The sequence below is a fragment of the Antennarius striatus genome, chromosome 19, assembly GCF_040054535.1.
Source record: "Antennarius striatus isolate MH-2024 chromosome 19, ASM4005453v1, whole genome shotgun sequence".
Classification (NCBI taxonomy): domain Eukaryota; kingdom Metazoa; phylum Chordata; class Actinopteri; order Lophiiformes; family Antennariidae; genus Antennarius; species Antennarius striatus.
The window spans coordinates 6,952,235-6,976,407 of record NC_090794.1 but is presented as its reverse complement, the minus strand read 5'-3'; the positions used below and the strand labels follow the sequence as shown (position 1 = coordinate 6,976,407).

Sequence of the window (24,173 nt, the reverse complement as noted above, 5' to 3'; positions counted from 1 at the left end):
AAAGTGAACCAAAACTCTTCAAGCTCACCTTGTGGTTCATAATCTTCCCATAGGTTTCCACCAGGGACTCTGCATAGAAAGGTGTCTCGCCGTACAGCATTTCATACATGCAGACGCCCAGGGACCACCAGTCGCACTCAGGTCCATACTTGCCTTTCCCATCCTCCATAGCCTGGAGGATTTCTGGGGAAATGTAATCTGGAGTCCCCACTGCCACAGAGGACTGGACCTGGGACAAGGAACAAAACAAAATAAATTATTCAAAAGAAAAATACAAATATCACATATTTGACAAACTCTGCTCAAATTTGGTTGTGAATTGCAAGGTTAAAATCAAGGCAGGAAATAAGTATAGTTCATAAGGTATACATGAATTTTCAGAAATTAAATTCACAATTGGGGCCAAGTACTTCACGATGGAGGAGAAAAAGCAGATGTTAGAGTTCAGAGCCATCAGATGTTGGCCTCATTTTTCAGCGTTATTTAGGAAGTTACTTTAATACAGTTTAAGTGATAAAAAAGTACAGTATTACTATGATGATGAATAGATAGTCGATTCCAAGAAGAACGCAGCAAGGCGTACATTTATTTTTTTGAAATGGCCATATAACCCCCAAACTATGTTAACTTTGGAGGAACAACCTCAGGCATATCTTTGATCATCTATTTCATCCTGCCATTATTTTTCATGTGACTGATGAACTTCTTTTTCTATATGAATCATGTGGTGCAGGCACTGCCAAACCGCTGAACCACACATCCCTCCTAGGAGACCCCTGAGGGTTGACAAGGAGGTCAGTAAAGCTTTGGTATGTTTGCATTGGAGTCGGGCACATCAGCAGCAGGGTGGTAAAAAACCTACCGTCCCATCCTCCATCAGTTTGAGGCAGGAGCCAAAGTCAGCCAGGCGGATGTGGCCATTCATATCCAACAGAATGTTATCGGGCTTGATGTCCCTGAAGGAAAAAGACGGGTGGACTGATTGAGTGAGCCGAACCACAGAGTACAGTGAAGAACACGACGGAAACAAAGACAGTCTTCCAAACAAAACAAAAGTTGTTTGACATTTGAAACACATACACAATCATCAGTTATCACCAAATTAAGCTTCACAACCTGGGGATATTTCCCAGACTTAACTGGCTTGTAAAGTGGGTGTGTAATCATTCAAACATATTTATGATTCAATTATAAGTAATTTCCCTCCACAAATTTGTCAGCAGCATGACATCTCTGCAACAGACAAGAAAGAAAGAAAGAATAAACACTTCAAATGATTGGACTTGTGTTGTGAGAGTTGGCCCTGCATGAAGTCTGTGTGTAATACTCAACACACAAACACACTGGAGAAAGAAAAAACTCCCTTTTCCAAAAATATTTGCGTTTTTGTAGAGAGACAGTCCTGGTGGGGGTGGGGGTGGGTTACTGGCAACACATTCTTTTACAGATGTGTACACAGTGGAAACTGTTAAATTCCTCTTCGACGTGGATCTGCTCCGCATTACTACTGCTGATATGTTTATAAAGTAGATACTGACACTGTGGCTTGATTCCAGTCGCTGGAATTTTGCTGCTACCCAAAGTTTTCTGCCTAGCAGCTACTCTGACTGGGTTGTCTCAATATTCATCAGAGACCTCCAGCATATAAGCATGAGCAACGGTTTTTAGCTAATTCTCCCGTTACCTGAGGAACACAACAGGATGTAGTTTATTTTTAACAGGTGGTGGCTTTTGAGGGACTTACGTGAGAATCTAAAAGGTATTTCTGAACTGCCCCCCTGGATACATCAGAATGAAATTCAATCACTGCTTCTTTGCTCACTCTTTAACTTGGTTTCATCTTAATTTGTCAAGCAGTAGCAAAATTGAAGGGGAAAAAAAACCCAAAAACGCCATGAGGCCTCATGAGGTGATGATGAAAACAGTAGAAACCCCTTAAACCGTCACTTTATTTGGATTAACTCCCAATTTCTATTGGTTCTTCCAATCACAATGCCTAATCTTTCCACTAGTTTCATGAATCTAGTGAAAGCTGTGAACAGACAGACAACCCAATCAGTTAACGGTGGTGGTGGAGTAAATAAAGCCGGTGTTTACTGGCTTCATTTACTTCACTGATCCTTCACTGATATGTCACCATATCCCACTGACATGGCTAAATATAACCTCCGTCTTCATCTGATCGTTCCCATGATTTCCCTTGAGAGCGGACCCCATTGAGACCTTGGTCTGATTCCCCATATCAATATCTATTGAACTGAATATATACACAGCATTGAGGGCACATTTGAACTGTTGAGAGAACATACATATATAGTTTAAGTAAACATAGATCATACTAGTTAGACGGCATGATGTGGAGCTCACACTGTAAAGTTCATGGTCTGAAATGAGCTGGTGTTTCTTGTGGGCAAAGCTCTACTGTATTAAATAATAAACCATATGTCCAACACAAGCACTCAAAAACCCCTTACCCTTCTATCATGCACATACACACCAGTCGCACAGATACAAACACTAATAAAAAGATGAGTTCATAGAATAAAAAGAAAAAACGCAGACACAAAATCGAAATCAATGCAGACCCAACAGACACCTGTCACTGTCAGCAGCTCTAATTTGCTCCATTCAATTAAAACAGTGTGACATCCAGAATTTAATTTCAAACAAAAACACAAATGAACTTTTAATACCTCCAAAAGACTTATATATTGAATTCATGACAGAACATTAACTTAACGCCACATAAATAAAATAAATAAATCAGGAGATCAATTAAAGTTAATGAAAGTGTGTAGCTCTTCAGCTAAAAAAAAACCCTCAAATATTGTGTGAAGATAAAGATGCATCTTAAAAGACGCTTTTGATTCTTCATTTAGAGATCACATTAAAAGCCACATGTGGACCCCCCATCCTTTTACAGGAGTGTTAATATTCCCATCTAATAGGACTGGAGAAGCCATCCCTCAGCTTCACACAGACCACTTAAAAAAGGAGCATCTAGCTACCACGTACACACATGTCAGTCGTACAGGCATGTTACAGTCAGACTCCAAAATGCACGCGTGAACTGACACTTATAGCAAAATGGTTGTCTACGTCACAGGTTGCATCAAAGTCTGGATTGATCTCAGATGACTTCCAGATTGCTTTGGAAGGTGATGTCCAGACACTTTACAAAGCATTTGGGGGGGAAAAAACACACACATATTACACTGAAGAATGAACATTCACAAAATGATTCGGAGCGAAACGAACTTGGCAGGCACAAACACACCAAAAACTGATACTACGTATAGTCAAGGTCAGGCCATCCGAGACAACTTACAATTTTAACATTTAAAAAAGAGAATTTTGTGTTCCTACGAGGGCGTTTATCTTGGACTCTATACCGCTCTGTTAACTTTAACAACTCCACAGTTTTGAGGGCATCATGGAAGGCTTGAGTAAGACGACGCACTCCTGGGTACAAGTGGAAAATTTATTCAGCTTTTGGCTTACATTTGTAAAATGCTATAAAAGAAACCTTTGGAACATTTCAGATGTTTAGTAGAGCTGTGAGTTCTGTTTCATTAAATGCGAACAACCATAACTTAATATTTGGTGCAATGGCCTGCCAAAACCTTCAATGCTTAAGTCATCCTTCAGGGGGTTATATACAGTATACACTTAATAGAATGACTACTAGACTACAACATCTATTTTTTATCGTATGGAAGATTAGGTTAAAAACTGGAGTGATGTGTTAATATGACCAAATATCAATTATATATCCACTGTATTCAAGGACCTACCCATTGCACTTTCCACATTTGTGAATGATGCGATGGGAATGGCAAATTATCGTCATTTAGCAAGCAAAGATTTCCGGGTTTGTCTACAAACATTTTTTTATGTAGAGCGTTGTTGTTATTGTTGTTGCAATGTTACAGCACAAGTAACAACACTGGGAATTCAGATGGGAAAAGCCAGGAATTCTGGAAAGAGTTGAATCTGTAGAAATTTGATCGGAATCACATTTCCAACCATCTCAAGCTGTGGTTTGGTTCTGATTCGCAAAATCTGAATATCATGTGTTTTTTCTTTTTGCCCAGACTTTCTATAATTTATCTGGATCCAATTTGCATTTGCCAAAAAAAATTATCTCCCTACCAGAAGGTGGAGACAGAAGTTCGACACTGCATGTTCGACTTGGGTGTCATCTTCCAATCCTTGACATTTTTTTCAGTTGATGGGTGTAATTTTTTTCCGTTTGTTTGTTTTGTTTATTTGAACTCCGTATACCCTCAGAGTGACGCTCTCCATTATCAGGCCTATAACTTCTTTACACAGAGTCGGGATCAACTTGATGGGAAGGGAAGACCTCACAAATCATGAATGAGAAACGTAACGCTTGGACGGGATTGTGAGAATGTGTGTGGGCGTGGATGCAGGTGCTTCAGTAAAAGGAAGACCTTAATCTGTACCAGATACTTTGGATCAGCCAAAAAGCAGACAGCACGCTGACCTACGGCTGCATATGACTATGTGTGTATGTGTGAATACCAGAGGCAGACAATACACACAGAGGGGGTGGGGCTATTGATGATGATATTGATAAACTACACACAGCAAAAGCTGTCTATCCATTTCCCTCTACCTCTTTTTTGCCACAAAAGGCTCTCTGTCCTCTGACCAAACGTTAACATTTACATTCCTGCTGCCACACTTAGTTGTTTAACAGTTTGCCTCTAGCTGTCGTTCTACAGCCCCTGAAAGTTGCTTCTCTAAAGGCTAAAAGCACAAGAGCTGACTCACATTTTGGCCTTCCGTAAGTGGACGAGCCCAGAGAGGTGGTGGTGCTAAGCTAGTTCCAGGCTATGATAGCTTGTGACGTTAATTGGGCCACTGTGTCACAGAGCTACCATGGTCTTAAGGTCCAGCCCAGAGACCAGAATAGAGAGAGGTAATCTCTTCTAAGACTAAAGCATCCATCTGTGAGAGCCATCTGGACACCACCCAACATACAAACACACACAGTGTGGCCAGCAGCACCACTGGAACCTGCACACACAAAGTACGTCCATGTCTTGTTCTGGTTGTTGACCATGTGACTACAAGCATCAGTAGATACTGACAAAAACAGACACACAACCTCCATTCATTTAATATCTCCCATTGTTAATGAGAAATATCTGACTATTATAAATATTCTACAATTAGAAATTAATATTCAAAAACATAGTATAACAGTGTGTGTGTGTGTGTGTGTGTGTGTGTGTGTGTGTGTGTGTGTGTGTGTGTGTGTGTGTGTGTGTGTGTGTGTGTGTGTGTGTGTGTGTGTGTGTGTGTGTGTGTGTGTGTGAAATAGAACATCCTGTCCTATGTTAGAATAGACATGACTTCAATCAATCACAAAACACACAAAAGCTGGTATCAATACAAAAACACACCGCATCACACAGATGGACACAATTAAACAGTAATCTACGGTAGTACGGAACACACCACAATGAGGGCAGAACTGAAATGTTAAATATCTTATTTCAGAGAAGAGTGGGCCATTATCACTCTCTCTCTTTCTCCAGAGCCACAATAAATTTCCTACTCTCTCCATCCATCCCTCTGTGCTAACCCCCACCTCCACTCTCACTCAATCAGAACCTCCTTTTCCTTGGTGTCTTGCACTGTCCCATGGCGGACAGATGTGGAGGTAGGCAGCACAAAGCCCTGCTGAGCTGCCCTATTGAAACGTTTTTTTGGGTCCCTCTGGGGGGGCACAGAGATCACTGACCATTGAATAAATGAACACACACACACACGCATCACCACACTGTGTCTCATGAGACTAGCCAGAGGGGGAAGCCAGCTGACCTCTCTGCTCTTCCTTTCTTTCATCGGAACTCTTTAAAGCTTCATCAGTGTCACCAGCTCAGCAACTGTTCATTTTAAATGGGCCCACACTGTGGCGAGGTAAACGACACCAAAAACATGAGGCAAAATAAGCACACAGGATACAAACACACATAAGCTCAGCTAAAATGCTATAATTCAGACTGTAAACCATTTGTTAGTTGTCTCTGAATAATTAACTAGCAGTTAGTGTGTATTTTTGAGACCTCTTTTGAGACCGCCAGCAGGAGTCTCGGTGGGGAGTTGAGGACAATAACAAGGATGAAAGATCACTCCTAATAATGAAGTCAGGTGTAGGTAAAATTGTATCTCTTTACAACCTTTATGTCACCAAACATTTGCATTCCTTCTTAACAGCTAACTGTTATTATTTGTTTCACTCATATAACATATAACTGTAAAACAAATATATCCTGGTTGTATTATGAGTTCTGCTTGTGTGGAAGAACAACTTTTCTCTCGAGTCTTCACAACCAAGGATTGAATCACCTGTCAAGCAGCCAAGAACTTCCAGTTAAACTTAACTGATGGAGTAAAATATGAAAAGTGCTAAATGAACAAAAACTTTCAAAATTCTTCTGGGAGAAAGTGAGTGAATGATGACGAGGACGATGAAACGTTCATCTGACTGACACTGAAACTAGTCAGTTTTGAGTTAAAATAATAACAGAACAGCTGGACGCTACGGTTATGCTGATTTTCTCTGAAGTTAGAAAGATCAAGTGACTAAAACTGACCAATATTCAAATGTTTATTGACATATATTAAATACAATATCCACCTACGATGTGGTTAAGCCTTACTTTGAAGATAATTCTATATTTAAGGTGATACAGTGTTATTATGGATTGTGTCAATGCGACCAAGTAAAAAGACCTCTGCAGTGCAGACGCGACAGCTTGTTTCTGTTTGAAGGACATTAGACCTATAGGACACACCATCACTGAGATAAATGAGCACACGCACACACTCACACACACGCAGACACACACATCAGAAGGGCCTAGCCTGAAGGATACACCCTCCTCAGGGGACCTGTCTGGCCGACTCCACCCACTAAAATACAAGCATACGAATCTCTCACGAGTGTGTGTGTGTGTGTGTGTGTGTGTGTGTGTGTGTGCGCGCGAGCGCGCGCGAGCCCGTGTGTGAGTGTGTGAGACAGTGAGTAAGAGAGCGCAAAGGAGGCATTGGGGATTAGCACATGGGGGAAGTATCAGCACCACACCCCCACCCACACACCTCCCAGACCCTATCATTAGTGTCTCAAAGCATCCAGGAGGGGACGTGAAGAGAAACAGCGTCCCATCCTCCCCGTCCTTTTCACCGCCGCCAACCCCCACCCACGGCCCCCAGAAAACACCATGCAATTAGTGGCTCCCCACTCTCTTTTCATTCACTCCCTTTCTTTACTTATACATGTATATCTATGTCTCTCTGGAACACTGTTGTTGTGTCTCAGGTTGTGTGTTTCTGTCTACCTTTCTACTTTGCATATTAGAGTTCAGCACCACACCCAAAAATTTTCACACTGAACAGCCTGCTTGTTCTCTATCATCTCTCATCTGTCCCTCCGTCTATCCAAAAACAAGTTGCTCCTTAAAAAAACCGTGACGAGTCCCCGGCAAAAGACGGAGTGTAATTGTGTATACATGCCAATGTGACCACTTCCTGCTGAGCACAGGCCAACTTCCTGCTCCCAAAAGCAACTAATTTTGGCTGAAAATGCCTTTGGCATCTACATATTATGGTACAGTGGAAAAAAGACCCACAGGGTGTGGACTGTCTGATTCAGTCAATCTAAATGCTTTTAATTTGATGAAATGAGTGACTGAGACAAGAAACAGGGCGGGAACTTGAAACTGAGATGAACAAAAATGGCCTGCATTTATGTTTTCCGACTGGCAAAAGCTTTTTAAATTGCTCCCAGTCAGGACAGCACATGAAATTAGAGATTAAGGAACAACACTCTTATTTAATTACAGTTATCTGATCATATCAGATGAGGACCTGTCACCTATCAATGTGATAACCCTGCAATGTGAAACTGTTTCCTGTTGGTGTCCAGTCAGCGCTTTATCTACCATTTATTGAAGCAGTTGAACCAGATGATGAAAAGCATTATGACATCATCACTGTACAACCTGGCAAAGATTCTTTAAATAAAGTACTGTTTACTTTGGACAAGGTGTTGAGCTTAAAGCTGCTGGGAGCAGCTGAAGAGGATTCATCACATTAAACCCGTTTGTCTTGTTCTCATGTCACATCATTGTACATCTTGAATTAAAATAAGTAAATACATACAGGTATGTTTTATAATTCAGACATGCTACTGACTAGTTTCAGTGATAGCCAAAGACAAAAATGTTCACCCTCTCTGTATTATGCTTATTGTGTTGCAGTTGTTTCCTACAGCTGGAGAACTTCCCACACAGCAGGGATAGTGTAAATACCACTGAGCATCATCAAGACTTTCGCACCTTGTAATAATGTACACACCTGTGTACACCTCCTCACCTGTGCACGTAGTGTAGCTGGTGAACTGAGTCAATTGCCAGGACCATCTCAGCCAAGTAGAACTTTGCCATCTCTTCCGGCAACCGGTCCTCAAACTTACTGAGCAGAGTCAGCAGATCGCCGCCCACATAGTAGTCCATGACCAGGTACTAGAAGTGGGTGGACAAAATAATACTTAAATTTCAATGCTATGCACTGGAGGAGATGTGAACAAAGATGCTATACTAGAAAATTAAAGGAAATTCATTATGCAAATTCATCTGATGCAAAAAAACAATGCAGATCAAAAGAAGGTAAAAACAATCGCCATTATCCAGCCTCCTCACTCTGCTGTCCCTTTTATCCTCACAGAATCATTACACTGCAGGCAAACCAAGGCAGCGGGCACACAAACGGTTTCTGACTTTTGAGGGTTTCCCTAAGAATAGACGTCTGGATGGGCAGCAATGTATATTTTTAAAGCCTTGGGGAGTGTCCAGGGTAAAGCGTTGAGAATGTGTGCAATGGAATGAAAAGCAGTCCTGGCATTTGAACCCAGGGTGAGAGCGAGAGGTCAGACGGTCAGGTTAAAGAAAGAGCAATCGCCTAGGACCCGCGGAGAGCGAGAAAATGCTAAACCAACAACCAGTCAGCAGTCTTTTTTTTTCTTGGTGTTTTGCAAAAATGTGTTTTGGCTACTTTAAATTCTGTTGCCTACAAGTCATGTTGTACTTTGTGGTATGAAGTGCATGTGCTGGTCAGCATCTGGCAGGCCACCAGCCATCGTGTGGTGATGGTGTCTGTTTGCTACGTCTGAACGAGCCATTGAAACTATGAATGTGGCAGGTGGAGCTACACAGCAGAAGACTGCGGTTGTTATTTCGGAAAGTACCGAAGTTTGACTGGGCTGAAAAATATGAAGGTGGGGTTATACTCAAAAGTGATGAATCAAATATAGAAAGGACCCTAACCCTAACCCTGAGAGAAGCTTACCTTAAGAATTTCTGGAAATAGACTTAAGCTAGTTCATGGATAGTACCTCAAACTTACCAAATTATTGTCATCCTGGAAGGCATAGTGCAGGGTGGTGATCCACTGACAGTCTCCATTTACCAACACGTCACGTTCCTCCCGAAAACACGCCGTCTAACGGGAAAAAACAATACAGTTGATATGTAAGATTAAAATGTCACTCATTCTGATAACACTATGACAGCATGGCAATTTATTGTTGGATGTAGCTACGAGAATGTACCAGTTATTCAGCAAAAAGATCTGTACAATTTTGCCTACTATTAAGATGATTTTTGACAATGTTTCCTGCACCACACCATTAGTTCATTTAAAGAAATTTAATGCTGTAATAGAAGCCTGACACATCACCGCAGGTTAGAGTCTCTCAATCTGAAAAAGGTAATCCATCAGGATGGATGAGTGAATACTAAACAATGATTTGGATGTTGACGTATGGAGCTTGGAAGCATTTATGCTACCCTATGTTCTGAGACATTCTTAGATATTTCATAACTCTGAAATAATAAAAAAAATATTGTTTAGATGTTACACTGGTCCATGACGCAAAAAATGTTGGGGTGCAAATGTTGTGTGACAACCTGTTGTGTATTTCTCATGTCCAAGTGTGCAGACACACATAATCATCAGGAATTAGTGTTGGCCTGTGACATATGAGGCATAAGGACTGACAACCAAGGAGACCAAGAGAAATGTCAGGAAGAGGTTGATGAGAAAACCATGCGGTTTATTGAAAATATTCTGCAAGTTGTGAAGGCCTGTGAGCTAAGGATGTGGTTTCCCTTGACAGTGTAAATTTCTGTTTAATTTTTCAATCCTAATCAGGTGTCCAAAACAGAATTGGTGCTCCTTGGTGTCTTTGTTGTTTTTTTTCAAAATTCTGGTAACAGATGCTCACCTCAGCTCGCTTCAGCATCTCCCACTTGTTGAGAATCTTCATGGCAAAAACCTTGTCAGTGTTTCTCACTTTAACAACTGCAACCTGCAAGAAGGACGGAAGAGTCTGAATGTTAACAAACCTTTTCAACAATTTGTTAGAACAAAGCTTGTTGAAAGAATTTGCAGACCAAAAACAGCTTTAATATCTCATCCCTGAATCAACAGGAAGATCAAACCCAAGGTTTGGATGAAACTAATTTGTGTGATCATATTTCGTAGTTCCATAAAAAACAGCTACTTACATATTTATGACTCATAACAATAAATATTCCCACAAAATAATTAAGATTACAATTTTGGTCACAATTTGATTTCATTAAAAAACATTTTTAAAAAAAGGGGGTGGGGGGGTTTAAGAGACCAGATTACATTTAGAGATGAGTGCTGGACTCAAAAAGTTGAACCAAAACAACTGGATCATTGAGAGGGCAGAAATTACTAAAAAATAAATAAAGTGGAGGAAGTAGGAAAATGTGAGCGAGCAGCAGCTGAGGCAAACAAAGAGGCAGAGTAGAGTTGAGAAGGAATACAACTGCAGGAGGAATTGACCACAGACACCATAATGGTGACCTGGAAGGCCAACGGATCCACCTGGACTCGTAAATATGGCTCATGACTCCTACTAGCAAAATCTTAAGATTTACAAACTGATTCAGTCTAATAAAAATGGACAGATGTATACAGATCTGAATGGAAGGAGGTCTGATTGTGATTAAATATTCAACTTCACCATCAAAACCACAAACATGTCATAAAGGCATTGCGTCATTCCCTGCGAAAGTAACTGATTAAACAAGCATGACGTCCAAATTTGTGACATGCTTATCTTTTTTGTTTGCATAAATGTGTTAAAAGTACATTTGAATGTATATTTGACAGATTAATTGCTTTCAACCCTTGGGTAATGGAAGTATCGACCAACCTTGGTACTACAATCTAACTCACTAAACACACACTAAAAGCATATTAAAAAGTCTAGAAAAAAGGTGCTGGACATTTTAACAGCTATGTGTCACCCTGTCGTCTTTACCTCCAAACACTGCTCAGATTTTCACACATTCCCACTGTGTTTCTCATACCCTCTTATACAGTCGTAGCAGCATTAACTTCTGCCAACTTTCCCCTCACTGATAATTGTTGAACATTACCATGATGAGCTTCCTTAGCTTTGACTTCAAGTTTGCCAAAAAAGGAGCTGTGCAGGAGGCTATGACACGCCGCCGCAAGCTAACAGCCAAAGCTTGTGTTGCCATCATCCTGGCTGATTTATATTACCATTCCTTGATCTTGTTATACAGTATTTAGTTCATTCAGAAAACAGAAGTCCATTTTTATTTTAGCTTGAATGTCTTTAATAACACAAGGGGGAAAATAGTACATAAAATAACTTATATAAACAATATATATTGAAGTAAAGGGACTGACAGGACTTTTAAGTGCACTGTCAACACACTCAGATGAGAAAAAGTAACAGGCAGCTCATGCAACAGAGGGGTCTGTAGTCTATTAAATGAGCCAGGGAATGCTGCTAATGCAATACAATGATAACATTCCTGCAGTGTTTGGATTTCCCCTAGTGATCCCTCATCACAGGAGAGGAGGAATGGAAGAGCGGAAGATGAGGGGAGCACACTGTTCCTGGCAATGGTTGGTTGTTTCTGTTCTTTTGTCTATGTGTCCTTTTTTGTCTTTATTGTTCCTCCATTCGTCTGGTCCTCGATGTCAGACCTGGAGTCAAACTACAGGGACCGGGACAGACAGAGCATAGAATACACTTCCAATAGCCTTCTTTGTGTCGCTACTCATTTTTTGCATTTGATTTAATCAGTTTGGAACAGACATGAAACAAACCACAGCAGTGCCTAAGAGTAGTAACCGTGTCTTTTATGTGTTACCATAAGTAACCTTTCACTGCATGTGTCTTTGCTGGTACTTTGAAAGGGTTATTCCTGACAGCTGTTTCATACCTTTCATATTCTGAGCAGTGGGTTTTTCTAAAAGCATAAAACAAATTGTGACGCCAACTCAAAGGAGAGTAATCTTTTGAGCACAACACACATTTATAAATTCAATTCAAAGCCAAGGTGGATGACATGGCCACTGGTAGTATCTCTGTTTTGTATCCTGACACTTTGTTCACCCACATTAACTTAATATCGCAGTACTGTAACCATGTAATCCACACACATTCATTTATAACACATCAGAAATTGAAAATATAACCTTCGAGCTTTGGTAGTTTTGAAGTCGTCTGCTACCGGATTTTTTTGATGGAATGTGTCCAATCATCAGGACATTTCAAAGTGTTTTGTGAGCGAATTGTGTGTAGGATTTTTTTTTTTCCAGAGACTGACATTTTCCTAAATGTTTACTGTGTCTTTAAGACAGCATTAGCTTACATTGCATGCATTCTAAATAAGTTGACTCAAAACATGTGTTTTTGATTGGATTTTGTAAACTGAGTGACAGGCATGTTGAATGTCAGCTCACACATCATTTAAACAATCATTAAGATATCATCGCTAACCAGCCTGACTCTGATGACATGCACCTAAAGCTAGGTTAGTCAACGACACCAGAGTCCCTAACCCTGTTTGCAATAAACAACTGGTGAGTTTCAACTGGTCCCTCTGTGTCAGTGAGGAGGCAACTGAGTGCTACTGGGAGCAGAAGGATTGTGCATACTGGTCCATTCATGTCATTTGATAAGCTCCACAGCGTTACCACGTGTGGAATTTCTCTGCCAGCTGCTGACAATGGGAGGAAAAAAATCAAAACATCCTGCACTCAAACTCTCCTGCCTCCTTTTCTGACTCTCAAGTATCTCCCCTTTTCTTTGTTTCCCAATGCCTGCCCTGTCTCCGTCTGTCTCTTTTTAACTCAGTGCCTTGCTGTTCCCAGCTCTCCGTTTACGCTCGCTTTATTTTAAAAATTCCAACAATGGCGACAAATGAATCATGCCTTTCTATATTTTCAAGAGGCCTTCCCAAAATACACTGCCCAAAGTTTTCCATGTGTGCTTGGTCTGACCTTCAGTCATATGGTTGTTATTACCGTCATTCATTTGGAGTATATTAAGACTTCCTTACTTTGTGATGCCAACAGTCATCAGAAAATCAGACAGAAAAACTGGGAAATGTGCCTTTGGGTTTGCTATAACTCTTGGCTGTCTTAAAGTAAACAGTTTTCAAATGAGCAGAAACCTGCAGTGTTTAGGGTACTAGTCTGTATATCCAGGATCATTTGAGCCCTGTTGGTTTAATTATACCCTGAAACAGATGGGACAAGTCACAAAGTTTGAAGGAATTAGAACATAGCATAACAAAACTCTCTCTTTATGGTTCCTAGAAGAAGAAGAAGAAGATATACTTTATTGATCCCCTCGGGGAAATTACATTTGTCACTCAGGTGTACACAGTCTTGTTTCAGTGGTGTGTTTGCAGTCGATGGCACACAGAGTATCTCATGTGAGTTCTGTTTCATCCTGCTGTGTCACACCACACCTAAATACCACACACGAACATACACACACCGGTATACTTTGCAGAGGCACTGTTGGACATGTTTATGATAGCATTGTAGCTACATGCTAGCAGGACTTTCCAAACTTACCTACATCAATTACTCATTTCAACAATGAAACCTATTAGGGCACTTTAACTGGATTTCATAAACCCGTTTGTACAGATGTGGAATTTCAACACAATGAACGCATTCCAAGTTGATCAATTAACTTTTAAAACCCCATATTTTCTATGGAAAACTGAACTTGCTCTGCAAACCACTCCTCACAATGGAGAAAACCTATCAGCGTGAAGACCGAGTCTTCACAGGACAAGGACATTATGTAGGAATCTTGGCTAAGGAACACAATCCCCATTCTTTCAGCATTCCCCAACTTTGACATCATCACCTGAAACCATCACCTGAAACAAAGTGACATAAGTATATTAACCACCTAACCGGCACACATAAAAACAAAAGCTAAACAAAACAGCAACATGTAAACCCACAATGGATGTTTTTCCCAGGCGTGATATAATTTACTGCTCACGGGTTAAATGATGAAGAATTCAAATGTTTTGTTCCAGCTGCAAGTGGAGTCATGCTCAAGCAGCAGACCAATACGGTGAGATGCTGCTGGAATGCAGCAGAAAGCAACACACAACACTTCTGTTTCTTAATGTAGGTAAATAGTGCAGTATTTCTTGTTAATAATCCAGACAGTGGTAGCCCACCAGTCTAATTTGTCCCGCCACAGTTTCACAATGAAACGAAAATATCTGAGCAGTTCTCATAATAACAGCAAGGATCTCTAATGCTGTGTTTTGTGATATTATTTCTGCAAAACGCCTCTCGCTTGAAATCTGTCAGCCCCTCACCGCCCCTGTCTAGTCATGTTCTTCTTTCTACCTCTCCCTCCCTCTGTCTCCCCCATTCGATAATGGGAGGGTTTCAGTGTTTTTACTCGGATGAGCGAATGAAGAGGTCTTGCAACTTATGAACATACTTTGAGTTCTCTCTAGGTTTTCTAAAACGAAAACAAACAATATTCACAAAATTACTGACAGAACCGACATGATTCTCTAGCTGGTTGGCTCTATATCTGACTTATTAACTGACCCAAAGATAGAACATCTTTGGGTCAGTGTGTGTCCTACAAACACTTTCTGAGCTGTGTTCAGTCGCTCTGTGGTTGACAAAATGGAGAGTGAATTCCCTAAGACTACTTTATCATTTTTCTCATATCTGTGTGCAAGAAACAAACCCTGTGCTCTCTAGCAGAAACCTCTATATGGGACCAGAAATACCAGACGAAACAGGGGTGTGACAAATACTCGTAATAGACACATACATTCTGAAAAAGGACTTATTATGTTGTCTCTTAGTCAAAGTTACAGCTCTAATAAAAGACAATTGTTCACAGAAAAACAATTGAATGACTACGACTCATAGCCTTAAGGTGTATGTCTATGTTCTATAGCCAAAGGCACTGAATACCCAGTTATTACCAGTCAGCAGACGCAAAGGTGCTAGATTTTATTATTCATATATTTTATACATCTTACTCATCTCTCGGCTAACATTAATACAGTGCACCCTCGTTACTCGCGGTTAATGCGTTCGATGAACCACACACAAATAACAAATTCCACGATATTGCGACAAACTATTTATCTTATTATTTACGATAATTAAAACATTTATGACCCTCCCCATACCCCATACTGATATTAAACCACCTTCTATCTGTATTACCTTTTCCCACACTCTTGTTGACTGTTTAAAGCACTTTTGTGTCTAATGGAAGTGCGTTGCATTCCGAGACTCACTGAACGCAGTGCACTTCCGGATGCTGCCGGCCAATAGAATGTGCGTATGGTATCACGTGACTATCTACCAAAAATCAGCGATGAGGTGAAGTTGCGAGTGTTGATGCGCGAATGCGCACTGTATTTCTCTGAGTGCACCACACTGAGACATCTACCTAAAAATGTGCAATTATCACACAGGTCTGAAGTTGACCCCAAAGGTCTTAAAATATCCTGCAAGAAATTCTGCTTAACGTCTAAGAGTACAAGAGAAAACAGCTTGTTATTGACTGGTGGTCTCCAAATATAAATCTTTTAATCTTTGAATGAAATCTTTTAATGTCAGCCTCAAGTAAGATTTTAAGACATTTCCTGTCAAAATACACAAGTGGTCAAAAAAACATCCTGTCTGTATGGCAGGAGTTTTTCTAAGCAAGGTAATGGGGTGCTATGCCATAGAAATAGCTTATACTACATTCATATTGTGTCATTACACAATGTGAAGTCTTTGTTAAGTAATGCCAGTAAAAGAAATGTGTTCATTAAAAATGGTTCAGCTACTTCAAAACTGTAGTAAGTACATCGTCAGACGGTGTTAAACAGCTTTGACAGACATGTTGTTCTTTCCAACCATCTCCAGACAATAAACTGGACCATCCAAGACTCCAGCTAACCTCCAAGTCTGTTGTGTTTGGCATTAAAACATCTCAAACACAACCATCCAGCTACATGTGGTTATATCATTCAGTTTATTTTACACAAGGCAAAGAGGGAAAAAGCAAACTGCAGGTTAACAAGTTGGGTAGTAACGGTTAGCTGCATGTTTAAGAGTAAAACCCAGAGGGTTTATTACCTCTCCGAAGGCTCCTCGTCCAATCACTTTAAGGATTTCAAAGTCTTCTTTGTGGAGGCGCATCTGCTTCACTTTTGAAGTGAAGGGTTTAGCTGTACAGAGACAGAAAACAGAAACCAGGTTAGTTAAGATCAGACTCCAAAGACTCTGGGACTTTATTTGTTCAGTATGTCTTACATCACCAACAGCTGTGATTAAACAGAAGATGAGAGTCAGGGCTTAGCGTTTCTGTAAAACAGTTACCTGAGGTAAACCTTTTTGATACAACTGATATTTCTGCTAAATCTCCAATAAGCCTTGAGTGGAATTGAACATAACTTTATAACATGGTGGGATGAAAGAGTTCAGGTGTCCTTATCTTATGACCCTGGCTCATGGAAACATATGCATGTGGTTACCCACTAGGGACACCGTATTCTCAACTCACGAAAGGCTGACATACCATTCTAAAAAGTACTTTGTCAAAGTATTAGTGACCACCTGGATCTCTGTAGAGCTCATGGCACCGGACACAGAGAGTCTAAATGATAAAGCTAGCTATTGTTAGGCCTGCCGTCATCGTTCCCTGTGGAAAAGAGACTCGAGAGGGACCTGCAAGGGTCAACGGCGTTCTCTCACAAAGCTTTAAAGATTCCATCTATGACTGACAAAGTCAGCATTTCCCTCATTTGTGGTGAGATTTTCAACTGCTTCCTGGTTTACATGATTTCAGCATGCCAAGGATAACCTGGACTGACTCCAATCTCGCCAAGGTCAGTATTCTGATTACACTGATACACTTGATCTGAATGAAAAAGTATAACTTAGTTTTGAATTCTCAAAGGTTGCCGCATGTTTTTAGGACTTTAGCTGACACTCTGGGACAGTATGAAATCCTCCAAAGGCTCAGCATCATGCTAAATTAATCTGGGTGCCATGTCTTACAGAATCCTAGCCTTGTGGAAAACAGTTCTATGTGTGAAAGAGTAAAAAGTCCCCTGAATTAAAATGCTCACTCGTATCTCAACAGTGTCTCGCTCCCACACTCCCTCCCTCCACCTCACTGATAGTTGGCCTGGCATGCCATGACTGGAGGGCAGAGGGAGAGCTGGGGCCAGTGTAGTGTGCCATGTTCTGGCACAGATTACTACAGATTATGTCCACAGAGAAATATACAGAGAACTCAGTTCCCTCTCTGAGTACAGCTGGAAACAACTGACACGGAAAAAAATGTTTGTCATTCATTGACTCTCCTCCCAACCAGTCACAGAGCAAAGTACCAGTAGTCGCATTCACACACCCATATAGACATGCACAATACATTTGCATTATCCATAATTTCCCACACTTTCAAAGGGCAAATAAAGAACATATGGTTATAGCGGGAAATCAGCTCAAAGACAAACATTGAACACCCAGGAAGCTCAACTTAAAACTGCGCAGGGGTCTATCAACCCAGCTGATAAGTCGTAATGAGATACATCTTAAGTCGAATGACCAAACATCAAAACAAATCTGTAAAAAACCCAATATTCTGACAACCACCTAATTCTGTTCTTGTGCAACCGGTTCTGTCTTGACGCGTTATTTAATCTGGAAAGACCCAAGATTCATTTGTAGAAATAATAGATCACATCCAAACAGCAGTCAAGACTACAGTACAGATGGTCTTCTGGCAAAATAAACGTTCTAAATTTAATTTAATGCAATGTCAACCACAAAACCAATTTCAATAAATCAAAATGACATCTTTGCGAATGTGGTGTGATATATCAAATATTCAAAGAAAATAGGTTAAGTCTTGCAAATATTATCCTCCACAAGTGCAGGTGTCAGTTTGGCATGGCAGGATTTTATGAAACACAAGTTTTTAAGTCATGATATGCCAACTGCAGGTCAGAGTCTATACGAGCTGGAACACAAACTCATACAACTGGAGTAAAATTTAGCACAGATGGTGCATTTATATTCTGCCTCAGTATGTTGTCAGAGTCAGAATAATATCTAGCACCTCAATCCCTTGGGATTCATTTCAACTCCTGTAGGAATCCCGTAATTTATTGAGAAACAAATTGTCAGGTTACAGATTAAATTTATTATATTTAACTGTTTAAACATAGTCATAAAAGTCTTAAGATTTTTGAAACACCAAATTTGTAAAAGGCCATCATTGTTTGATAATTCAATTAAAGGATAATAATAATAATAATAATAATAATAATAATAATAATAATAAACATTTATTGTCACACAGTGGGGAAATTTATTTAATAATCAATTAAATAATCACTTCCTGCAGCTCAAATTTGATTACAGGGCAAACTGTGTATCATATACCTTCAAGAAGCCTATATCAATAAATGCTTTGCTAACAAACTTGGCATAACTTACTTTGCGACCCCTCTTTCTCCCATCACCTGATGTAACAGGATAGGGTTATCATACTTGATAAATTTCACATACACTGGACTGACCGCTGAAAACACTCAGAGATCTGAACCATATGTACCTAAAGCTACATTCATCTGACTCCTTTCTGGTTTAACTCCAAGGGTGGAGGTCTGTAGGAAACAGTCGGGGTAGCTGAGAGGGAGAAAACAGTGATTAGTAGCTGTGTGCTGACTCAGGAGCTCCACTAAACCAGCCACATGAGAAATGTCTTTCATCTCTGAGCCTGGAGCCCACAGGCCAGTCCACAGCGAGGCACACAGAGAGCTACATCTAGCTGCCTATATGTGACACATAATTGGTGGCTATGTCCTTCTCTGCTCTTGGTACAAAAAGATTATAATATATAGTATATGTACACTGCTTGCCAGGAGAAATCATCACTCCAACAGCAGCTGATTTAGTGAAGGATGAGGCAGTTACCAACCTGCATGTGTTCCGTAATTTATAAATGGAAGTCAGTAGTTGGAGAGCGGAAACACTTGACCTATTTGTCAGTATTCAGGGTCAACATATAAAACACCTCGACTCAAACAAGAACACGCTGTACTCACTGAGCTCATCCACATGTACTCAGGGATCAATGTGTCTGTGTCTTTCCCGTAATAGAGATGGATTCATGGCAACATACTGCATCCCTCTATACGACACAAAATAAATACTATACCGCTTGGTCATGCATCTTAATTCCCTAACAAAGTATGAAGGTACACCTAAACATAGCAACTGTTGCTACAATAAGGTGTGGTGGGAACCCCTGGCACTCTTTGTGTAGGTTACTATCCCAGTTTGAGCGTGAGAGGAGCTCTTTGTTTTAAAGTGTTTTCCAATGTGTGCAGCAAGCAAGCCAAGATTGGAAAAAGATGACTAGTCAATCACAATAATGTACTGTGTGCTTTGTGAGGAAGGCTTCAACACACCGAGTGCACAGACATAAACTCAAAAACATGATGCACATACACTTGCAAAATACATACACAGAAGGGCCTTGTGATGCAGTGAAACTGGAAAAACATGAGTGTCAACAGCTATTCCACGTAACAAACTGGTTTTAGCTCTGATTACCAGGCCCACCGGACTCCATACGGCTGCTGGAAAAGTCAGAGCAATTGCTGCAGGAATTCTTATAACTACATTAAAATATGTCCAGTTAGCAACCGGTTCACAAATGATTACTGGGACTACTGGTCCCCGTCTGGATCTCCTCTACGCTTCCACAGGTGTGTTCTTGTAAAACTTGCAATTGTTTGCATGACACACACGTCTGGGCTTGCACTAGGAGCTAGTATGACAAAGCTACTGTGGCTCATTGCAAAAGAATTGAGCAAGCCACAAAAAGCCACACTCCATGTCCAAGACAGCGGCGCAGCGCGTGGACAACCAACACTTGTCGTAAAGGGGCCTCAGGGGACACCCCCCACAGGGGTGGTCCGAGGTGCCTCCCCTGGGGAATTTTTTAGAAAATGGGGTTGTTTTCCTGCATTCTGAGGGTAAAATCTTCTGTTCATTTTACCTACAAAAATACACTAAAGTCAACAGTTCAAGCTTAACTATCTTTATTTCTATTCCACTTTATAGAGGTATAAATGTGAGATTCAACAATTGAAAACGTGCATTCACTATGTGAAGATACAGTCATACAAAATATTACTCAGTGTTTACTTGTAAGTTTTACTTGGACTAGAAGACTTTTTAACTTTGACCAACACCAAAACCATTGGTATGCCATAGTTAAGTTTAGTTTTGCTTTTTAAATTCGATAATATGATTTTTCATTTCAATTTAAAAAGGCATGAAAAATAGCAAATGAGGTGAATACACATTTACATACATCGCTGGTTATTCCTGCTGGTCATAGGGATTAAAAGTCTAAGACTACAAAAAAGTATTGATAATATCTTTCATTTACCTTCTGATCGGTCTGTCACCACTCCTACCCCCTCTCATCATTCACCATTTGTTGTTCAATTAGGATTTTAACACGAACTCTACCATATAACACTGGATTCCGAATTTCTTTCCATCGATCGTCCTCACCTTGTCGTACACCAATTCGCAGGTTTAGCTTGTAAAAATAAAATCTTTTTGTTTTTCATTGAACGAAAGGAGGTCATGACTCGAGTGCATATTTAATGATTGGGAGCGTTCGGATCACACTGGCTATTTCCGTCGGCATGCAGAAATAGCCGACGGAAATGCACCGACGGAAATGCGCCAGAAATGCACCGTCGGAAATGCACCGTTGGAAATAGCGGCACTAGCGAGAGAAAAAGTTTGTCACCGCTCGGGGATTTTAGAGAGTACAAAAAAGTTGTACGTGTTAGCCTTTTTATTCCTAAAAATAAGAACGCCACTGTGGCTACACAAGCTGAAAATCTTGTAGCCATATGGAATTTACTTCGCCTATGGCGACGTGGCAAATGGCTAGCGCAAGCCCAGGCTCTGTAAAAATACACTCATTATGGTGTAACACGAGAAACAGTATTTATCAGGAAAATACTGTATATATATTGTAAATATTTAAATTATTATGGGACTATATTGTAATTGAGGGTCTGTTGTGGTTGTCTTTCGTGAAAAATTGACACACCTACAATCTAAATATTCCAGGAAAATAACACATAAACCTTCTCTTGAGGCGGGCAGACTAAAACTTTCCTGGAGCGCGTGCGCGCGACACCTTACAGAAAATCTAACAAGGTCCGTCTGTTCTGTTACAATTCTAAATGTTTGCTTAAAAAGAAAATTGCAGCTCTGATTTCAGATTCACCAAAAATGAACTAGAGGGCATGTTCAAAAATAACCTTTCTCAACACTGTTATGACCTGTGTGGGCCTCATGCCATCTGCATATTAGAGCAGAATTGTTTGTGTGCTTCTTAGAAATTATTTTTACATGCAATGAGTCATGCTTTTCCAAATGTCTGCATTTTGTCAGTGTTTTTTTTCCCTGCCCCAGCTGATGCCCACACAGCAGTGGATTGCAAGACAAATAAAATGAATGAAGTAATTAAGCTCCACAAAAAGAGGCCAATAAATTAAACACAATTTTCAGTTTAAAGATTTTTTTTCATTGAGAGAGTTTAAATCTAGATTTGTAAAGCTCAGTGGATCAGCGCTGAGAGGGACCCAACTGGAAGAGTGAGGTTATAGCGAGAAGAGATCAAGAAGGTGGAGGATTTTAAGTTCTGAGGGTCAACAGCCCAGAGCAATGGAGAGTGTGGAAAAGAGGTGAAGAAGCGTGTACAGGCAGGATGGAACGCGTGGAAAAAAGTGTCATGTGTCATGTGTGATAGAAGAGTTTCAGCTAAAATGAAAGGAAAGATGTACAAAACTGTGGTGAGACCAGCGATGTTGTTTGGTCTAGAGACAGTGTCACTGAGAAAAAGACAGGAGACAGAGCTGGAGGTAGCAGAGATGAAGATGCTGAGGTTCTCTTTGGGAGTGACCAGGATGAATAGGATCAGGAGTGAGTACATCAGAGGGACAGCACATGTTAGAGGTTTTGGATATAAAGTCAGACAGGCCAGACTGAGATGGTTTGGACATGTCCAGAGGAGAGATAGTGAATATATTGGTGGAAGGTTGCTGAGTTTTGAACTGCCATGCATGAGGCTTAGAGGAAGACCAAAGAGGAGGTTTATAGATGTAGTGAAAAAGGACATGAAGCTGGGCTTGCGCTAGCCATTCGCCACTTCGCCATAGGCGAAGTAAATTCCAGATTGGCTACAAGGTTTTTAGGCTGTGTAGCCACAGTGGCGTTCTTATTTTTACGGAAAAAAGGCTAAAACTTAAAACTGTGTCGCTCGCTAGCAGCGCTCGCTATTTCCGCTAGCGAGCGGCACTCGCTATTCCCGCTAGCGAGCAGCGCCGCTATTTCCACTAGCGAGCGGCACTAGCGCCGCTATTTCCGCATGCCGACGGAAATAGCCGAACTGACCTGAACGCCACTGATCATTAAATTTGTACTCGGGTCATGACCTCTCGTCCAATGAAAAACAAAATATTGTTTTTTTACAAGCTGAAATCGCATATTTGTGTACAACAAGGCCAGGACTATCGATCAAAAAAACCCAGTGTTTTCTAGTAGAGTTTGTGTTAAAGACCTCATTAATAAACAAATGGGGAATGCTGAGGGGGGGGGAGTGGTGACAGACCGATCAGAAGGTAAAGGAAAGATATCAGTACTTATACCTATGACCGGCAGGAATAACCAGCAATGTACGTATGGAAATTTGTATTCACCTTACTTGGTATTTTTCATGCCTTTTTAAATTGAAATAAAAAATTACGTTGTTGAATTAAAAAAATAAAAAATAAAATAAACTATGGCATACCAATGGTGTTGGTGGTGGTCAAAGTTAAAATGTCTTCTAGTCTAAGTAAAACTTACAAGTAAAAATTGAGTAATATTTTGAATGACTGTATCTTCACATAGTGAATGCAAGTTTTCAGTTGTTGAATCTCACATTCATACCTGCATAAAGTAGGACAGAAATAAAGATAGTTAAGCTTGAACTGTTGACTTTAGTGTATTTTTGTAGGTAAACTGAACAGAAGATTTTGTCCTCAGAATGCACCAGAATGCAGGAAAACAACCCCATTTTCTAAAACACCCCCCCACGCCCCCCGTAACGAGCGACGGTCATCCGCGCACTGTGCCACTGTCTTGGACAACGAATGTGGCCTTTTGTGGCTTGCTCAATTCTTTTACACTGAGCCACAGTGGCTTAGTCATACTACCTCCTAGTGCAAGCCCAGTGAAGGTAGTTGGTTTGAGAGAAGAGGATGCAGAAGACAGGGTTAGATGGAGCAACTGATTCGCTGTGGCGACCCCGGATAAGAAAAACCGAAAAGGAGAGGAAGAGTGGATCATTACTTCATTCCTCGTCGACTCCACTTTAATGAAACAAACAGAGGTCATACTTTAAAAGTTATATTTTTAGAGTGAAAAATAACATTTATCAGCAAAGGATCAGAAAGTGTAATCATGGTTTTATTTTGAATCCTCTTTTAAAACATGTCAGAAACCCAGAGGAATGCTAGATGCTGATCCCACTTTTAATATTGATAAGTGAAATTAAACTGCCCACTTTGTTCATTCATTCATTCATCTTCTGAACCGCTTTATCCGCCATAGCGGGTCATGGGAAGCTGGAGGTCTAACTCAGCTGTCTTAGGGCATGAGGCTGGGCTAACTCTGGGCCAGTGCCCCACGGAGCC

At 40.6% G+C, this 24,173-nt stretch overlaps 1 protein-coding gene across 7 annotated transcripts in view; it reads right to left on the bottom strand.

The window, feature by feature from the left end:
• The window catches only part of cdc42bpab (CDC42 binding protein kinase alpha (DMPK-like) b), a 65,313-nt gene that overhangs the window by 21,814 nt on the left and 19,326 nt on the right, over nt 1-24,173 (bottom strand). For all 7 annotated transcript variants that reach the window (XM_068342983.1, XM_068342986.1, XM_068342985.1 and 4 more), the window contains 6 exons: nt 16,525-16,616; nt 10,319-10,402; nt 9,439-9,534; nt 8,410-8,558; nt 863-956; nt 29-229 (listed from right to left, as the gene is read on the bottom strand). In XM_068342983.1, the coding sequence (XP_068199084.1) occupies nt 29-229; nt 863-956; nt 8,410-8,558; nt 9,439-9,534; nt 10,319-10,402; nt 16,525-16,616 (716 nt within the window). The remainder of the gene's footprint in view (nt 1-28; nt 230-862; nt 957-8,409; nt 8,559-9,438; nt 9,535-10,318; nt 10,403-16,524; nt 16,617-24,173) is intronic.